The 18,161-nt window shown below is 34.3% G+C and overlaps 3 protein-coding genes across 3 annotated transcripts; 1 reads left to right on the top strand and 2 right to left on the bottom strand.

The window, feature by feature from the left end:
• Positions 1-110: 110 nt before the first annotated feature.
• LOC107826139 (2-alkenal reductase (NADP(+)-dependent)-like) lies at positions 111-4,934 on the bottom strand. Its single transcript, XM_016653089.2, has 5 exons — positions 4,543-4,934; positions 2,933-3,110; positions 2,054-2,220; positions 1,246-1,328; positions 111-812 (listed from the first exon to the last, which is right to left on the bottom strand). Exons 1-5 carry the CDS (start codon positions 4,762-4,764, stop codon positions 434-436), a joined length of 1,029 nt encoding a protein of 342 aa, XP_016508575.1. The 5' UTR covers positions 4,765-4,934; the 3' UTR covers positions 111-433.
• An 884-nt stretch (positions 4,935-5,818) lies between these two features.
• On the bottom strand, positions 5,819-7,711 carry LOC107804016 (polygalacturonase-like). Its single transcript, XM_016627823.2, has 4 exons — positions 7,277-7,711; positions 6,622-6,911; positions 6,304-6,532; positions 5,819-6,208 (listed from the first exon to the last, which is right to left on the bottom strand). The coding sequence occupies exons 1-4, from the start codon at positions 7,670-7,672 to the stop codon at positions 5,990-5,992; spliced, it is 1,134 nt and encodes a 377-aa protein (XP_016483309.2). The 5' UTR covers positions 7,673-7,711; the 3' UTR covers positions 5,819-5,989.
• Positions 7,712-9,375: 1,664 nt separating this feature from the next.
• On the top strand, positions 9,376-9,813 carry LOC142174611 (uncharacterized). The gene has a single exon (XM_075240438.1). It carries the CDS (start codon positions 9,376-9,378, stop codon positions 9,811-9,813), a length of 438 nt encoding a protein of 145 aa, XP_075096539.1.
• Positions 9,814-18,161: the final 8,348 nt, after the last annotated feature.

Raw genomic sequence — 18,161 nt, 5'->3', positions numbered from 1 at the left:
TATTAACATGTTGGAGCTACATAAATTAGCACCACACAAAAATCTCAAGTAACAAGTACTAACATTTACGCAGACACTAGCATTAAACAAAAACCATTACCAACACAATGTTTACAAACCTTATACTCAAACAACTTTTAATCAGACAGAGTTATAGTTGATAACACATTAAGGCGCGCAGTCCCACATCGAACAGGAGAAGGAGGCCTAGGAACTTTTTAAAAGTGGTCTGCAAGCCCGTGTCAATATGGTTATACGACAGCAAACGCATCTATGTTGATAACAAATTGAATGTACAAGTTTTCTTTTTTATTTCATCGGTTGAGGGAGGAAGGGGAATGTTGTGCTACTGATAGGTTTTGAACCCTCCACCTCATTTTGGAAGGCAGAGAACTCACCAAGTGAGCTAGCCTCCAACCCCGACTGTACAAGTTTATTCACGAGAAATACGTACCAATTGCTTGCCAACATTACGACCAGAGAAGAGCCCAACTAGAGCACCAGGTGCACTTTCAATGCCTTCAGCTATGTCTTCCACATATGTTACCTTCCCTTCTTTTATGTGTGGAGTAACCATTTCTACAAACTTTTGGTAAAGGGGAAAGTAATCAGCAGCCAAAAATCCTTGCATACGGATTCGTTTTGTGATGAGACAGAACAAGTTATGCACTCCTTCAGACTGCTCCAGGTTGTATTGTGAGATGAATCCACATACAGCGATTCGTCCATGGATTCTCATGTTCAGAAGAACCGCGTCAAGCATCTTTCCTCCAACATTCTCAAAGTAAATATCAATTCCATCGGGGAAATACCTATTTTTTGAACAAAAAATTTGGTGAGAAATGTGTGTTCTACGTTCGGGATCTCTCTTACTACAGAGTTCCATGAAAAATGTCAAGGAGAAGAGAACAGGTTGCCTAAGAGACGGAGCTAGAATTTGAACTTTATGGGTTCTACATTCTAGGATAGCGACATAAGGTGATAGTAACTGGATTCTGAATTTTATTTTTATACATATTTAGTGAATTTTTTAATACAAATATACACACAAATATTACTAATTGGACCGAACCCGTACTTTGGCTTCTACCTCCGCCCCCGCATGTTGTAGCTTCCCATTCAAGAAAATATGTCATTTGTGTTAATACTTCAATTTTAGGGATACAGAGGTTTCTGCTGCTAGTTACTCCATTTTCCAGGTGAAAATGAGTCTACATTAGAAGAAAAAAGAAACATGAGACTTACCTCTTCAAAGCTGCAGATAAATCCTGTTCCTCTTTATAGTTAAATGCTTCATCAAACCCAAATCTGTTCTTCAAAAGTTCAACCTAAAAAACACGAAAAACAACAAAAAGTTGAGGTCAAAGCAGAAAGTACTACTCCATGCCTAGATTTATACGTTCATCTTCGCGCAATATTACCTTACAGTAGTATTAACAGACTTCAAGCAATATCATGTATAGTCAAATATCTCAATAACAATCGTATTTGTTCTGATATTTTTTGGATGTTATAGTGAAGTTTTGGTACAGAGGACATATATTATAACATAACATAAAAAATTAGTTTCGAGAAAACTTGGCTTTTATAGTGAATGACTTTTATACATGGATGTTGTTATAAAGATGTGTGACTGTACTGTTGTGAGCGATCAAACCAGCTAAGAATGAATAAAAATCAAATATTTCTCATACAGTTCCAGACAGTTTAGGCAGTGTCTTCCCTTTTCCTTTAGTCACAAGTTGCTGCAAGGGTATCTTTAAGAACCAACTCCAGCTTCTTGCTGTCCGGATACTGATACCTTAGCTGGTTTGATCACTCACTACGGTACAGTCAGACATCTTTATAACAACATCCTAAAACTAAAATAGAGATGACTAGCAATGGAAAAAGAACTTTCCTCCTGATCCCTCGTTAAGAGGCATCGCGGGCAGCAAAAGCCGGTTGACGTTAGTTAACATGAATATCATCAAGATTCGGACAATCTTTGAAATCAATCACATTGAGCAGATCAACCATTGTGGTGAAGAATGTTGTGTGAATAAGAGCTTACCTTTTCTTTGCTTCCAGCACTTCCAACAACATAGCAGCCCAATAGCTTAGCGAATTGCCCGACGAGCTGACCTACTGCTCCAGATGCAGCAGAAACATACACAGTTTCTCCTTTCTTTGGGGAGCATAGCTCATAAAAACCTCCATAAGCTGTTATTCCAGGCATCCCTAACAATACAATTACATTGCTTATCTTTCTATCGTTTTTACGTTCAAAATTTTATACTTATCTTTTGTTTGAAGTGTGAACTTTGTCTTTCTAGATGCAGACAAACCCAATATAATCAGCAAGGGATCTCAGGAAACTGTTCCCAACTCAAAATTTGGGATAAATATAGACCTTGGCCTTCATTCTGTTTCCACAGTGAAAAGAAAAAGAAGAATTTTTCCGGCTTGAATATGGATATGAACTATGACAAGGAAAATTAATCCTTACAAATACAAACTCTGGATTGTTTTTTTTAATAACATATTTTGAAAAGAAAAAGAATCAGTTCAACAAAGATTGTAGCATTTTTTTGAGATATAAGTATTGAAGTGTGTGATCATCCAACCCCCCCCCTCCCCCTGCACGTATAGAAGGGGACTGGGGACATCTCCTACGTGGACAATAAAACATGGGCGTCAAATAATGGATAAACCAAGAACAGAGATGAGTTTGACTCTGACACCATATTAAAGTGTGTGATCATCTGCTTTTAGATAAGATGGTCACACACTTCTAACAATAAGTACTAACTTACTCAGAATTCTATTAACTCGAAGTTCCGATAGCCAATTTCAAATCTCCAGCTGGGCAGGCTCAACATATAACTACTTCAGGAAATTGAATAAATCTCCAGATGGTGCTTATGATATATTTTTTGACAGAATAACTTACCAAGGATTCCTGTATAGTAGGAAAGAGGCACATCTGTATTATGAATTTTGAATAGACTGTCAGGAGCTTTAATAATGCTGTATTCTTCCCATCCAGTAATTCCCCAAACTAAGTCATCTTTCTTGAATTTTGGATGAGCTGAATCCACAACTTTAGCCACTCCAAACCCCACTAGAGGCTACACAAAAAAATGATGTGAGAAATTATAATAGTAGAAAATCATAGTTAGCCAAATTGAAATTAGAAAGGATTCAATTGCCATTCATGTAAAATTTGTAGAATCTAACAGAGATAAGTAATTTTTAGTCCTTTTTCCATGGAATTCTGAATTTAAAGTGACGTTGATGAAACTTAAACAATAAAGAAAAACATCCATATCTACCGACAGAATAGATACTAGTTTTCCTACTATTTAACTAACTTAACCTTGATCCTCCTTGTTCAAATAATATCATTAATTAAGTTAGTTGCTCTTAAATGAAGCGACATGATCTGTGAGGTCCAACCTAAACTTAGAGTTTGAGATTAAGGCTTCGTTCTTAGAAGCGGATCTAGAATTTAAATTCTATAGGTTCAATAATTAACTCCTTAACATAGAATCTATTATATTTTTAAAATTGTAGGTTTAAACCTAGTATTTGTTGCAATTTTAGTAAAATTTTCACATATATTTATACTTCCCACCGAAAGTACTCTATTTAATTAGAAGAACCTGATGTTAATATGCTGCATCCGCCTCTGGCTGTCGTTGCTCTGTTAAGTCAGTTGTTGTGGCACCATGCATCACAATGTTTTACTGCCTCTTTTCCATATAAAAAATTATAATTTGTCTGTCTTCTAAAGTCTATGCATACCCGTTAGGACTCGTTCAGTAACAGGGATAAAGGATAATTAATTCCGAAATTAAATTTGAGATGAGTTTATCCTGCGTTTGGTTGTGATAAAATCGTGGTATAATAATTCCGATTGTAGTATTTTTTTTATCTGTATGGGAGGATGGGACAACTAATCCCAGGATAACTAATCATGAGATAATTAATCATGGGATAACTTGTTTCCCAACGAAACGACCCCTCAGGGAAAAACATTTAAGAGTCTTAATTATGAGTACTTGTCTAAACTGCCATTTATTGATTTAAATTTCTCACTTAATTGACACTTAACTAATACTCCCTCAGTCTCATATTAACAGTCGTGTTTCTCTTTAACACCTCCCTTAAGAAATATTAATTAGGGAATGGATTGGACTACTCTACCTTTATTTATGTCTTAAGATATAATCTCCCTTCGTTGAATATTTATTCTATTTGTGTGTTATCTCCATCTTCAACAACAATTACTACTAGGGAAAAACAATCAATTTTGCCTTAACTTCTAAAATGACAAATAATTTGAGACAACTATTTTTAGTAACCACGACTGTTAATATGAGACGAGGGAGTAGCAATAAGGGTTGAATTTGGAAATAATTGAAAATTAATTCTTATTTTCTAAAACATCAAATATCTTAGAATGATTTCAGTTTACCGAAACATAAATAACATAAATTGGATGTAAAAAAAATTCAAAATTCAAAATTAAACATAAAAAAGGGAGGAATTCTGACTTACAGAGCCAGGAGTAAAAGAATCAGTATAGCTGCCCTCTGTTTTCTTCATACGAGGTCTCATATAAGGATCACACGACAAGTACAGATTTTTCACCAACACAGCCTTGGAATCTTCTGGAACCTTCAATTTTATGGTGCTGATTCTCAATTCCATATCTGATTCCTTAGGAACACCATTTACATAATCCTTTAGAATGATCTGCTTGTTACTAACTTCCTCCATTAATTTCCACTGTAATTTGAACACCTTTAATTTCTTAGTGCTGAACTGGAGTTTTGAAAAGACTATGAAGAAGAAAGCGTGAAAAATGTGAATAAGAGTTGAGGAAAATTTTAATATCTTATTGAATTATTGCTGGATCATTAGTTGCTTTTACTATTTCTGTCTTTTGCAAGGTGGCTATTTGCTAGTGGGGGTTATGAAGCCTTTTGACTCTTTCTCCAAAAGGAACATTTGTTGCATTTTACTGTTTCTTTACTTTTTAAAATTTTGTTTTTGACTTTAATCCTTGTATGTCCTATTAACAAGAAGAAAAAAAAAAAGCCTAGGAGTCCGTATGTGTTCGGTGAAGTCAGAAATTTAGTTGTATTTATATTTAATTAATTTACTAAAATATGTACAAAAATTAAATATGGAACTCAGTTACTAAAATATACTCTCTTCGGTCCACTTTAGTTAATTTTTTGGTTATTTTTACGCATATTAAGGAAACTATCTTTTACCATTAATTAACAATAAAATTGACTATATTAACTTTAATTTGTTTATTAAAAATACAACAAATACTCCTAGACTCCTTACTCCAAGGCAAACTTTGGAAAAAAGAAATTATTTCCTTAAAAAATCAAATATTGTGGACCACGAAAAAAACAAAAAAATTAATTAAAGTGAACCGAAGGGAGTAATATTATTATACTAGAATTTAGAACCGATAAAGTTAAATCTTGACTTTGCATATGTTGACTATTTTCGATATTAGCTAGATCTTTATTGACATTTCGTTGGAGCTTGCTACCAGCCCACGAACGAGTAAGAAAACTACTATTCCCTTTGTTTCAGTTTATATGAATCAATTTCCTTTTAGGTTCGTTCAAATAAATTTGGAAATAATTTAGCTTAAATGTCCAATTCTACTTTTAATGATAAGCTTTTATAATTACACAAATACGCTGCACTCCTTTTTGACTTGTTTAGGACCACAAATTCAAAAAGTCTTCATTTTTTCTTAAACTCCTTGCCCAGTCAAACAAGTTCATATAAATTAAAACGGAGGGAGTAAGTAAAATTACATTATCATTCATCTTTATTTCTAGGTACATATTGCAATTTCAGCAGTCGTACATATAGTGTCCAGCTTTAATGTTCTGTATACGTAATTCTATTTTCAGCTTGTAAAGTATTCAGTATGATATTATACAAATATATTTTTATGTGTTTCCCTTCTTATTTATAAGCAGCTAATAGGTTTGTCTGAGCCAGAAGCTCTTCCACCAGCATTAACACATGAAGCTTCAGCTGCATGATCTTTGTAACTTAGATTCACATTTTCAAGTCTTATTCCACTGCATGGATTCACTTTGCTACAGTCAAATCTCACTCCAACTTCTGTAGCCGATGTTCCACGTATGTCTTGATACGTTACATCACTTATCTTTACGCCCGATACCTGAAAAAACGAGTAATGTTAGATTAAGGGAACATGATCTAGTATTATCATTAATCTTATCGTCATTGTACTAAATTTAAATATTTAATTATTACCTGATGAGGACAACTTTCATGATTAGGGCAGTAATTTTGGTCTATGATGATAGGATTTTGAACATCAGTCATAAGTATATGCTGAAAGCGAACACCTCTAACAAATCCATTGCTAGGCCTTGCCCAAGTTTTCACTCTCACGCCATTCTCTGTTCCACTGAAGGTAACACTCTTAATTGTTACATTTTGGACTCCAGGTTCTTGCAATTTCCAACCTAAACTTCCAATGCTGCAACAATTTCAATTAATTTGGATATAAGCCAATCAAAAATCATTATTGACAGACTTACTTAATTAAATAGTCATTATGTTCCAAACCTTATTCCATGACCAGGGCCACAAGCGATGCCTTCGATCCATAAGTTAGAATTTCCAGGGCCAATTGAGATACAGTCATCTCCAGTACCAATATCAGAGTTCATAATGCTAACCCCTGACGATAATTGCACGTGAATTCCGTCGGTGTTAGGGCTGTTTCCTGGAGCTGAGACCTTCACTCCTTGTAGCTTCACGTTTTTGCATCCATCTACCAAAATGTGGAACATTTGGCTATTTTGTGCAGTTACTCCACTGATTATGATGTTGTTCGAGTTGTAAAAGGCCAATGCCTGCACCAAAATTTAATGTAAAATTGAAACAAAGATGATTGTTTGATGAGACAAATCATCAAAACTCTCTAGTATATTGCAAATTTCTAGGGGTTTTCCTCTCTTTTAGAGCATTCTTAATAGCTTGAACTGGAATAAAGTACACCCTCCGTTTCAATTTTTTTATAAGCCCGACGACATAGAATCTTCAATTTCTTAAAAATAAAATTAACAAATTTATAAACTAAATACAAGTAACATAAGTCACAATATTTAAAATTAATTGAAAATACCTTGACAATATCACAGTAAAAAGAATTTCTTTGACTCGACAGATAGTAATAATGTCACATAAAGTGAAACAACAAAGGAGTAAATAAACGTACCGTTGTGCCTTTAGGACAATTCTTGCCGGAGGTCTTGCAAGCCCAAAGACCATCACCTTGTCCATCAAAGGTTCCACCATAGATGGAAACTCCGTTAACCTTTTCGAATTTGATCCAATTTCCAGCATTTCCAATTACATTATAATCAGAGGGAGCTAAGAGAGTGCCATCAATACGTATAGTAATAGCCTTGCTCTTGCATGTTTGGCCATAAAAGTATGCATTACGAATCAAGTAACTTCCACGTGGCACGTAAATAGTGGCCGGGCTAGTAGAAGCACAGGCTGCAGCCCATGCACTCAGAAATGATGTTTGGATATTGTACATAGTATTTGCTGCTGATGATAAGTGGAAAAGGAAGATAAAGAGAAGTGAGAAAATTGCTAAAGAACTCATTTTGCTAAAGGGAAAATTGTTAAGGGATGCAAGAAACTGATTAAATGGAGGGTGATGAGGAATTGGAGTAGTTTAGAGGGATATTTATAGGCTTTGGGTGGTTTGTATGTCAATATTATCACTGTTGTACTTTAGTGAATAAATAAATAAATAAAAACGTAAATTTTTAATAGATGCTTTTAGACTTCAAAGAAAGTTAGGTTTTGGGGCGGATTACTAGTGGGTTTTTCTCCCTATTTGGTCATGTTGGAAAAAGAAGACTTTGATTACTATCCTACATATGCAATCACATGGGAAAATCTACCATTGTTGACAACATTAATTTATATACATCGTCAATTTTAAAAATTATTTTACTATCAGGTTCACGCCATATAGCAAAAATTATTAATTTATATACACCGGCACCTAAATAATATTTTAGGGAAGCTTTTTCTTTTTTTTATATATGGAGGGAAGCTTCCTTAAAATGGAATAAGTTATGATAAAATTCTAAACTCAAACTTATAATGTTTCAAATCTTGAATCCGGTTCGGTCACTTGTAATATCTATACATGCAATGAAGTTGCCAAGAAGACAAAAAGAGTACCCAAAAGAATTTCAAAAAGAAAGAAAATGGAATATAGTTTTAGAAGGGGTGGCATTTGCTTGAGAAGGAAGAAAGTGTTGGCGTTGTCACAATCTGGAACCAGCTGCAGTTTTAACAATGTCTTGTCGGACAGGGACTGCCATGGGTTCTGTTAATTGTAAACATTATGGTTTCTCAAGAAATATATATATATATATATATATATATATATATATATATATATATATATATATATATATATATATATATATATATATATATTGAAACTCAATGTCCATACCGTTTTTCATAATTATATATACTATTTTAAATTACAACTTGCCCAACATTCCCTCAACGGCAAAAATAAGAAGATCAACAATATATTATGTCAAACATCGCCCAAAGTAGTGCATTTTCCTTGTTTATTTATAGTGTTGATACTAAAGAGGAAGAAAATAAATGATATATTAATTTTGAGATGTCAAATATGGACTTCCACACTGATGATTAAGTAGAGGAAATATATATGAACTTATAGGCATATGCAGATGAGAAGTTAGTTATTAATCTGTTAGTAGGACTAAAGTATAATTAAAAGAAATTTAGGGGTGTACTAAAGTAATAACTACTTAGTAGATAACTACTTAGTATATATTAGGCTAAGTCGGCTATTACTGTGTATTAACAGAAAATGAGATTATCTCTTCTTCTACTCTCTGAGTTCAGTCCAAACTAATATACGTTCATGGTGCATGTGAGAATTGTTCATGGTCCAAACTTAGGGGATCTATGCTTGATTAGCACAATTTCACATGGTATTAGAGCTTCAATCGATGGATTCGAGTTGTTCTTCACCTTCAATTTAAGAATTCAACTGAGTTCGTAGATCGCAAAGGTTCAACAATGGCGGAAAGTGAAATTGGACAACTTCCTCACAATCATCCACTATACCTTAAGGATTTAGATTCGCCGGGAACAACTCTAATAGCTCTCAAACTCACAGGGCCAGAAAATTATGCCATGTAGAGTAGACCTATGAAAGTATCTCTCCTAGTGAAGAACAAGTTAGGATTTGTGGATGGAACTCGCCTTAAAGGCTTGTACCGAGGAGAACTAGTGGCGCAATAGGAAATGTATAATGTAGTAGTGGTCTCATGGCTTAGTAGCACTGTGGTAGCGGAGTTGGTATCAAGCATCATGGATGCCTCAAGTGCAAGGAAAATTTGGGACGAGTTCAAGGAAAGGTTTGACAAAGATGACCTGACCAGAATTTATCAGATATCTACTGACATTGCAACCCTAAGGCAAGGTACAAAATCTATGACCTCCTATTTCTCAAAATTGAAAGACTTATGGAATGAATTAGACATCCTAGCACCACTATCCTCATGTGATTGTGAAGAATCACGCCCATACATAGATCATTTAGCGAGACAAAGATTACTACAATTTTTAATGAGGCTGAATGAGAGTTACAGTCATGTGAGAAATGCAGTGTTGCTGAAAAGGAAAGTCCTTACTGTGAATCAAGCTTATATAGATATAGTACAGGAGGAGAGCCAAAGGTAATAAGGAGTGGTTGACACAAATAAAGAGCCAATGACTATGTTAGCAGGAAAAGGAAATCAGTTTCTGAAGGGGAAGAAGCCAGGACTCATCCGTGAGCACTGTAGGTACAAAGGGTATTTGAAAGAAAACTGCTACAAGATCATTGGGTACCCAGCAGACTTTAAAAGTAAGAAGAAGGGTCAATCCCTACCAAGTCCTATGCTAACAATGTCAATGGGGAAAAAGAGGTTACAACGAGTAATCAACAACAAGGGAACTATATGACTGAGGATCAGTACAAGCATCTAGTGAGTTAATTCCCTACAAATTCTTATACTAACAATGTCAAAGGGGGGAAAAATACTACAAGATCATTGGGTACCCATCAGACTTCAAAAGTAAGAAAAAGGGTCAATTCCCTACCAAGTCTTATGCTAACAATGTCAATGTGGAAAAAGAGGTTACAACGAGCAATCAGTCACATGGGAACTATATGACTGAGGATCAGTACACGAATCTAGTGAGTTTGTTGATAAAATCATCAATGGAAGGGAGTTCTAACAACATAGTAGGTTCAACAAACATGACAGGTATACCATCACTATTATTCAATGCCCCATCATATGATTGGATAGTGGATTCGGGAGCATCACATCATATTACTTTTTGCAAGGAAGTTTTAGAAAAATTAAGAGGAGTTAATAGAGGAAACAGTAATAGAGTTCAAATACCTATATGAGGAAAATAAGAGATAGTACACACATGAGATACAACAATACTAGGAGGGCAAAAGATTATGAATGTTTTACATATGCCTGACTTTAAGTTCAATCTCATTTCAGTATCCAAGCTGACTAGAGATTTGCATTGTTTAGCATGTTTCTACCCTGGTTTCTATGTGTTTCAAGGGCTTTACAATGGCAGGGTGCTGGGGATTGGTAGAGAAGATGAAGGATTGCACATAATTAGAGGTGAAGAGGAGGCAATAGTAGCTGGATCAGTCAAGAAGGAGGAAATAAATACAACATTGTGGCATCATAGGATAGGATGGGACATGCATCCATGGGCTCATTACAATGCTTGACGGATTTGAAGAACAAAATGAATCAAGAAGTACAAAAGAACTGTGAGATTTGTCCATTAGCCATACAAAGCAGACTGAAGTTTCCTATTAGTAGTCATCAATCTAATTGTATTTTCCAACTTGTGCAGATAGATGTCTGGGGACCATACAAAGTAGCTACGTGACAAGAGGTATTACTTTGTTACCATAGTATATGACTATAGTAGGTTTACTTGGATCTGCTTGCTACAATTTAAATGTAAAGTAATAGTACTCTTGAAGAATTGCTTTTCTCTTGTAAAGAATCAGTTTAATACTACAGTTAAAGTGCTAAGATCTGACAATGGTACAAAAATTTTCAATAAAAACTACAATGAGATAATGTCATCCTTGGGAATAGTACACCAAAGTAGTTTCCCCTATATTCTACAGCAAAATGGAGTAGTAGAGAGGAAACATAGACACAAATTAGAGGTGGCAAAAGCATTAAAATTCCAAAGCAATATACCTACTAGATTTTGGAGGGACTATATCAAAACTGCAGTGTATTTGATCAACAAACTATCTACAGGTGCGCTAAATGGAAAGTCTCCATATGAAAAACTCTATGGGAACCACCCAAAGTGGACCATCTGAGGGTGTTTGGGTGCTTTGTTATGTCAGCACACTGCCAAGGGGAGATAAATTTGCAGTTAGGGCAAAGAAATCAGTATTCATTGGATATTCAGAGGTGCAGAAGGGATATAGACCATATGATTTGGAATCCAGTAGATTTTTTGTAAGTAGAGATGTGAGTTTGGGGAAGACATTTTTCCTTTCAAGGTTCTACCTAGTGAACCTGAGAATTTGTTCCTTCCTGATATGGACTACATAATAATTTCTAGACATCAGCCTATTTCAGCAGCAGACAATGATCTGGGGACAACTTCTCAGCAGACTGTAGATGATCAAATGCACAACACTGTAGTAGATGATTCTAGCAATCCTGAAGAACTAGATATGGACACTAGATGAGGTAGTCAATGACATAGAGGAACTTGGTTCAGGAGAGAAGAGTAACCCAAGATTATACACAACAACAAGGCCCTACACAACAACATGAACATGGAGAGACAACACTTGAACCAATGGCACCAGTTGCACCACAACCTGTACTTCCTGAGAGTAGGAGGTCAACAAGAACAACAAAGCCAACAGTGTGGCTTTAGTATTATGTGACTTTATGTAAATCAAAAGGAACCAGCACCTATCCAGTTTCCAATTATGTGAGTTATGCTCGCTTGTCAGAACACTACCAATGCTACCTTGAGTTATTCTCAGCTCAAGTAGAACCAAGATCTTTTCAAGAAGCTTATCAAGATGACAGATGAATAGAAGTAATGAAGCAAAAGATTCAGGCACTTGAAGAAAATAAGACATGTAATCGATCTACCACTAGGAAAGCAAACCATTGGCTCAAAGTGGGTGTATAAGATCGAACACAAAGCCAATAAGGAAGTGGACAGATTCAAATCCATGCTAGTTTCCAAAGGATATATACAACAAGAGGGTATGGATTATCATGAAACTTTTTACTTGTTGCCAAGATGGTAATAGTTAGAACAATGATAAGACTAGCTGTCTCCAAAGGGAGGCAAAAGAACAATGATAAGCCTAGCAATCTCTAAAGGGTGGAATTTGCCTCAAATGGATGTGTACAATGCCTTTCTATAAGGTGATCTTTATAAGGAGGTATACGTCAACTTACCTCAGGGAATCCATAGGCGGGGGAGTATAAAGTTTGCAGACTCCTTAAGTTCCTGTATGACCTTAAACATGCATCGAGGAAATGGAACATAAGCTGACTGATGCATTGACTAGTGCAGGGTACTCTCAAAGTGCCTATGACCATTCCTTATTTACAAAGAAGGTAGGTGTAGAACTGGTGATCATCCTTATACATGTAGATGATCTGTTGATTACTAAAAGCAACAACACATTGGTAGAAGAAGCAACAACAACTCTACATAAGCACTTCAAGCTAAAAGATCTAGGTAAACTCAGATACTTTCTAGGAATTGAGCTCATGAAGCCACTCACATGAGTTATACTTAATCAAAGAAAGTACGCTCTTCAACTAATTTTATAGGTTGGATTAAGTGGGGCTAAGCCAGCTAGCTCACCATTAGAACAAAACCAAAAAATTGACAACAGTTTGAATATGATAAACATGCAGGGATTACAGGAGATGAGGAGTTATAACACATTGTCAGCTATCAGAAACTAATAGAAAAACTTATTTACCTCGCTATTACTAGGCCAGACATATGTTTTGCAATTCAAGTTCTAAGTCAATTCTTGCAACATCCAAAGCAATCACATTTCGATGCTGCATTGAGAGTTGTGAGATACATTAAAGGTTCACCAGTGATGGGAATATTATTGAAGAAAGGGTCACTGGAGAAAGTCACAGCCTATTGTGATTCAGACTGGGCTACTTGTCCAAACACAAGGAGATCTGTGACTGGATATGTGATAAAACTAGGAAACTCTTTGATCTCGTGGAAATTCAAGAAACAATAAACTGTAAGTAGGAGCTCTGCTGAGGCAGAGTATATGAGCATAGCAACAGTAAGTTAGTAACTTTAGAGTTAGTATGGCTGGTAGGATTGCTGAAAGAGCTGGGCTTAGCAATGAAGGAACCATTAATAATGTATTGTGACAGTAAAGCAGCTATGTAGATAGCAACCAACCCAGTCTATCATGAGAGAACAAATAGAAATTGGCTATCGTTTTATGAGAAAAGATTAAGGAAAGATTGATTACACCTTAATATATTTCCACTAAAGAGCAGCTCGCAGATGTGATGACCACATGACTGGTAGTTGAGCAACACAAAACTTTGATATCCAAGCTGAGAGTGTTCAATGTATTTCACCCTCCAGCTTGAGGGGGAGTATGCAGATGAGAAGTTAGTTACTAATTTGTTAGTAGGACTAAAGTGTAACTAGAAGAAACTTAGAGGTGTACTAAAGTGATAACTACTTAGTATATATTAGGCTAAGTCGGTTATTATTGTGTATTAACAGAAAATGAGATTCGATCTTCTTCTCTCCGAGTTCAGTCCAAACTAATATACGTTCATGGTGCATATGAGAATCGTGTAGATGTATGCTTGATTAGCACAATTTGACAAGGCAGGGTGTAAATAATTGAGAAAGAAATATCTAGCTCTTTTAATCTTGGGTACAAAAATTAGCAGTAATAAGTGACTAAGTGAGGCTCTAACACATGCATGCAAGGATTTAATTACGATTGGAATACAAAGTGAGTAAAGTGGATAGGGTCAAAAAAGTTTAGGTTGATACTATTACAACTTCGAATAGATATTAAAAAACTTTGGTCTATGAGGAACATAGCTTAGTAGGTATTTGGGAGGTATAGTTGAGCTTCAGCAAAGCTCCACATTGTAAACAATAACGGAAGAATTCAATAAAGAAAAATTACAGACTCTATATACATATTAAAATATTCACTAAATATTTATAAAATTTGATTATAATCAAGTTATTATATATTGTATATTAATTTAAAGTCATACGTGGGAAAATATAATCTTCTTATCTTGGATACGCCTCTGATGGTATACGGACATAACTTCTACATGTAAAAATGTAGGAAGGACCAGTTCACCATTCTGTTAAAAAAAATATCATTTATTTTCCAGGAAATATTGCCATGTCATAATAATCTTTGAACATAAGTTTCGGAAATTGAAAATCATTGCATTTTCCATATTAAACATGTTGAAGCATTTACTCCTTGTAAAAAAGTCGGAATCCGAACAAAGTGGACTTCAAGTGCCTAACCTATGGCCAGGAGAGACTTTAAAAGAATCCAAAAGATGAGGGGGAAAAGGTTGCAACTTCAACCAATTTTTATTTTTCGTAAAAAAGTGCAACTTATTCTTTTGGTTATCAATTTGTGGTGAAACTTCCAACGTTTTTGTATTTCCCACCAAATATTCATATTGGTGTCCAACTAAATCCGAATTTACGTGGGAAAATCTCACAATAAAAGATAAAGTGTTCCCTTGCATAGTCGATTTCATATTAGGGTTCGAACCCGAGACTAAGACTTCCAACGTTATATGTAACTCCAAAGCACTAACGTGTGAAGTCGGATTTAGAAGAAAAATTTCCATTAGTACAATGTATCTCCTACGTTTCTAAATTTGATGCCAAGATTCTCATTATTGCAAGTATCATATTAATAGGGCGGAGGAGAACCATAGATTCCCCGGTTAGAAGGTGCGAGCGGTTGGCTTTGGCAGGTACGAGAAGAGGTAGAGGGCGGTCTAAGAAGAATTGGGGCGAGGTGATCAGGTAAGACATGACGCGACTCCAGATTTCTGAGGACATGGCTCTTGATAGGAACGTGTGAAGGTCGAGCATTAGGGTTGTAGGCTAGGGGGTAGTTCATAGTTTTTCCCTCTTTCTACCGGGTAGTCTGATAGAGTTTTGCCTATGTCTGGTAGCGGTCTTTGTTGTGTTCACACTATATTGTTGTTTTGCATATGATTGTATTATTGCAATCCCTTTCACTTATTTGGTATATTTTAAGATATTATTATTACCTCTCTTGCTTGTTTTGTTGTTACAGATCTCTTCTTTCGTTTCTTTTCTGAAATTATTATCTCTTCTGTTGAGCCGAGAGTCTCCTGGAAACAGCCTCTCTACCTTTCCGGGATAGGGGTAAGGTCTGCGTACATTCTATCCTCCCCAGACCCCACTAGTAAAATTTTACTGGGTATGTTATTGTTGTTGTTGTTGTGTTATATAAGAATGTTCTTTTTAGCTTTCCTATCCTTTTCTTTTCTTTTTTTTTCTGAAAAAAATTAAATGGGGGTCAAAACTTTAGGTTGATACTATTACAATTCGAATGGATAACGGATAAAGAACTTTTTGTTTCATATTTTAGGTTTATATTGTGAATCAAATTAAACAGCCGCCATAAAGTTGGATAAGGTTCGTAGGAATCGGTTTGGTCTAAGAGAAAAATAGACTACTAGGTATTTGGGAGCTATGTTTGATCTTAAGAAAAGCACACATGGTTAATTAATTTGACATAACTTTTACATGTAAAAATCAAGGAAGGACCAATATACCTTTATATTTAGTTAGATGCATCTCAATTTCCAGGTAGAAGTCATGTCAAGTCACAATCTTTGAACATAAGGGCTCGGTTGAAAATGATTGCACTTTTTACTGAACGTGTGGAAGCATTTTAACTCCTTAAAGAAAAACTAAGAACCCTAACAAAGTCATGACTTTGAGGGCCTATACATACAAATATATCCACGTTAATAATAACACACGATGATTTAAATATTTATTTATATGAAGAAATAATAAAATTTAATTAATAAGAAATTTTTTATGTATAATAATACAATAATGATCTAAATACCGAAAAATATTATTACATTAACATAATACATGTATTTAAAATAAAAGAACATCATCAAAACTTACACAAATGATCAATTTTGTCATGTTAGTTAGATAATTATGTATAATAGTTTAAAAGTATTTAATATGATGGTATCTTAACGAACCTTTCTTTGTGGATAATACTTTTTTGTGTATGTTTCCTCCTAATGTTTTGGTTGCTCTGCCTTAATCAGAACTCTTGTTGTCAATCTTGATATCCCTCTTGAAAGTGCAACATACAGTTGTTCGTGCAAGAAAAAATACTACAGTAAATATAGTCCAATATTTAGTATGTTTGTCCTTGTGCTTTATTTATTATATTTGCAAAATAAAAACATACTAAAATTATTTTCACACAAATTAAATCAGATATTCCTTAGTTTCGAATGACGAATGTTAAATTTAGGGATAAGAATATACATAGAAGCACATTGACTAATATCATAATTTTTGCATGTAAGACGTTATTGTCAAAACTTCTATATAATTCTAATATCTAGAATTTCAGTTATGTTCTTTTATTATGAGTTATTATGCACCCTCTTACCGTTCATAGAATCTTTTGCATAGATAGACAAGGTTTACCTTTTATTTGATCAGTGAGTAAATTTTATTAGTAATAAAAAATTTTAAAATACCTATATTTAAATTAATAATAGAATATTATAATACATCTTCAAATTAAATTAATAATAAAATTTTTAAAAAGTATATCCTAATAGTAATAGAATTACATGATTAAAGATATTTATTTGCTCAATTTTATACGAATTAGACAACCCGAAACTAATTATACTTATAGGATTCCGGTTATGACCTTTTATTATGAGTTATTATACTTAATATTATAAGGTTATTTTTGTAAACCAATATTGTATTCATGCTTTTATAATAATTAGTTTCTACGAACGTGTGTTGCACGTAAGTAATGAGACGTGATGTTTTAGTCAAGTGTTTAAAGGAAGGGACGCCAAATGCGATAATTATTATAATGCTGAAAATATTGTTATATTAGCATAATACATGAACTAAAATTGATTAGACACACATATGAACTTGCAACAATGATCAATTTAGTCGTCTTAATTAGATAATATTATTATGTACTTATATTTCGTAAATATGCTATGTGATGACATCTTGCCTAACAAATTTTTTTTTACACAGTTCTTTGTATTGTTTTCTTTTGACGGCGAAACAGTCTTTCACCATATAGGTTTATTTTCAAGTTCATTATTTTTATACTGTTTTAGTGTGTAGATAACAGACACGATGTTTTTTTTTTTTTTTTTTTTTTACAGATATTATATCAAATTTCTAATGGGTTAGGTTCTAACTCTCTAAATGTCTAAAGATTTCTCATTCAATTAGGAGCTGATGTTTTAACTTTAATATCATATAGGGGTGATTTGTGTAGTGTCCAATTTTTCGCTTAAACTGATTATAGAAGGACCTGGTTCTTTTAAGTGTTTCTTAACTTACTATTACAGAAATAGTAAATGTGAAAAGTAAAGAACACAAGTATTTTACGTGGAAAACACCTGGCTCAAAAGGTGAAAAAACCACGACCTACTTTCCAGTATGATTTTTTCAAACTCTCCACTAAAATCACTGAGCCAAAAACTGCATTTACAAAATACTTTTATAAACCTAGGATTAACTCTAATCCCGTTGTAGCACACAACCTCTAACTGTTGTGACAACTTCAAGTTAACTCTAATTTGAATACTCTGAGTACCTATTACAATTGCCTCTAGATAAAGCTGAAAGGTACAATATGAAACCACCTACTATAATTGAACTAGAATAAAAGACAGACACTTGGAACTGGTTCT

Source organism: Nicotiana tabacum, chromosome 20, assembly GCF_000715075.1.
Source record: "Nicotiana tabacum cultivar K326 chromosome 20, ASM71507v2, whole genome shotgun sequence".
NCBI lineage: Eukaryota > Viridiplantae > Streptophyta > Magnoliopsida > Solanales > Solanaceae > Nicotiana > Nicotiana tabacum.
This window is presented reverse-complemented; position numbering and strand designations above follow the sequence as displayed.

Excerpts from the sequence above, each read along its gene's own strand:
- LOC107804016 (XM_016627823.2), bottom strand. The coding sequence starts at position 7,672 with ATGAGTTCTTTAGCAATTTTCTCACTTCTCTTTATCTTCCTTTTCCAC. Across the intron at positions 6,912-7,276 it reads ATTGTCCTAAAGGCACAACG|GCATTGGCCTTTTACAACTC; the intron begins GTACGTTTATTT and ends ATTTTGGTGCAG. Across the intron at positions 6,533-6,621 it reads GGCCCTGGTCATGGAATAAG|CATTGGAAGTTTAGGTTGGA; the intron begins GTTTGGAACATA and ends AAATTGTTGCAG.
- LOC142174611 (XM_075240438.1), top strand. The coding sequence starts at position 9,376 with ATGTATAATGTAGTAGTGGTCTCATGGCTTAGTAGCACTGTGGTAGCG.
- LOC107826139 (XM_016653089.2), bottom strand. The coding sequence starts at position 4,764 with ATGGAGGAAGTTAGTAACAAGCAGATCATTCTAAAGGATTATGTAAAT. Across the intron at positions 2,221-2,932 it reads CTACTATACAGGAATCCTTG|GGATGCCTGGAATAACAGCT; the intron begins GTAAGTTATTCT and ends TTGTATTGTTAG. Across the intron at positions 813-1,245 it reads TTATCTGCAGCTTTGAAGAG|GTATTTCCCCGATGGAATTG; the intron begins GTAAGTCTCATG and ends TTCAAAAAATAG.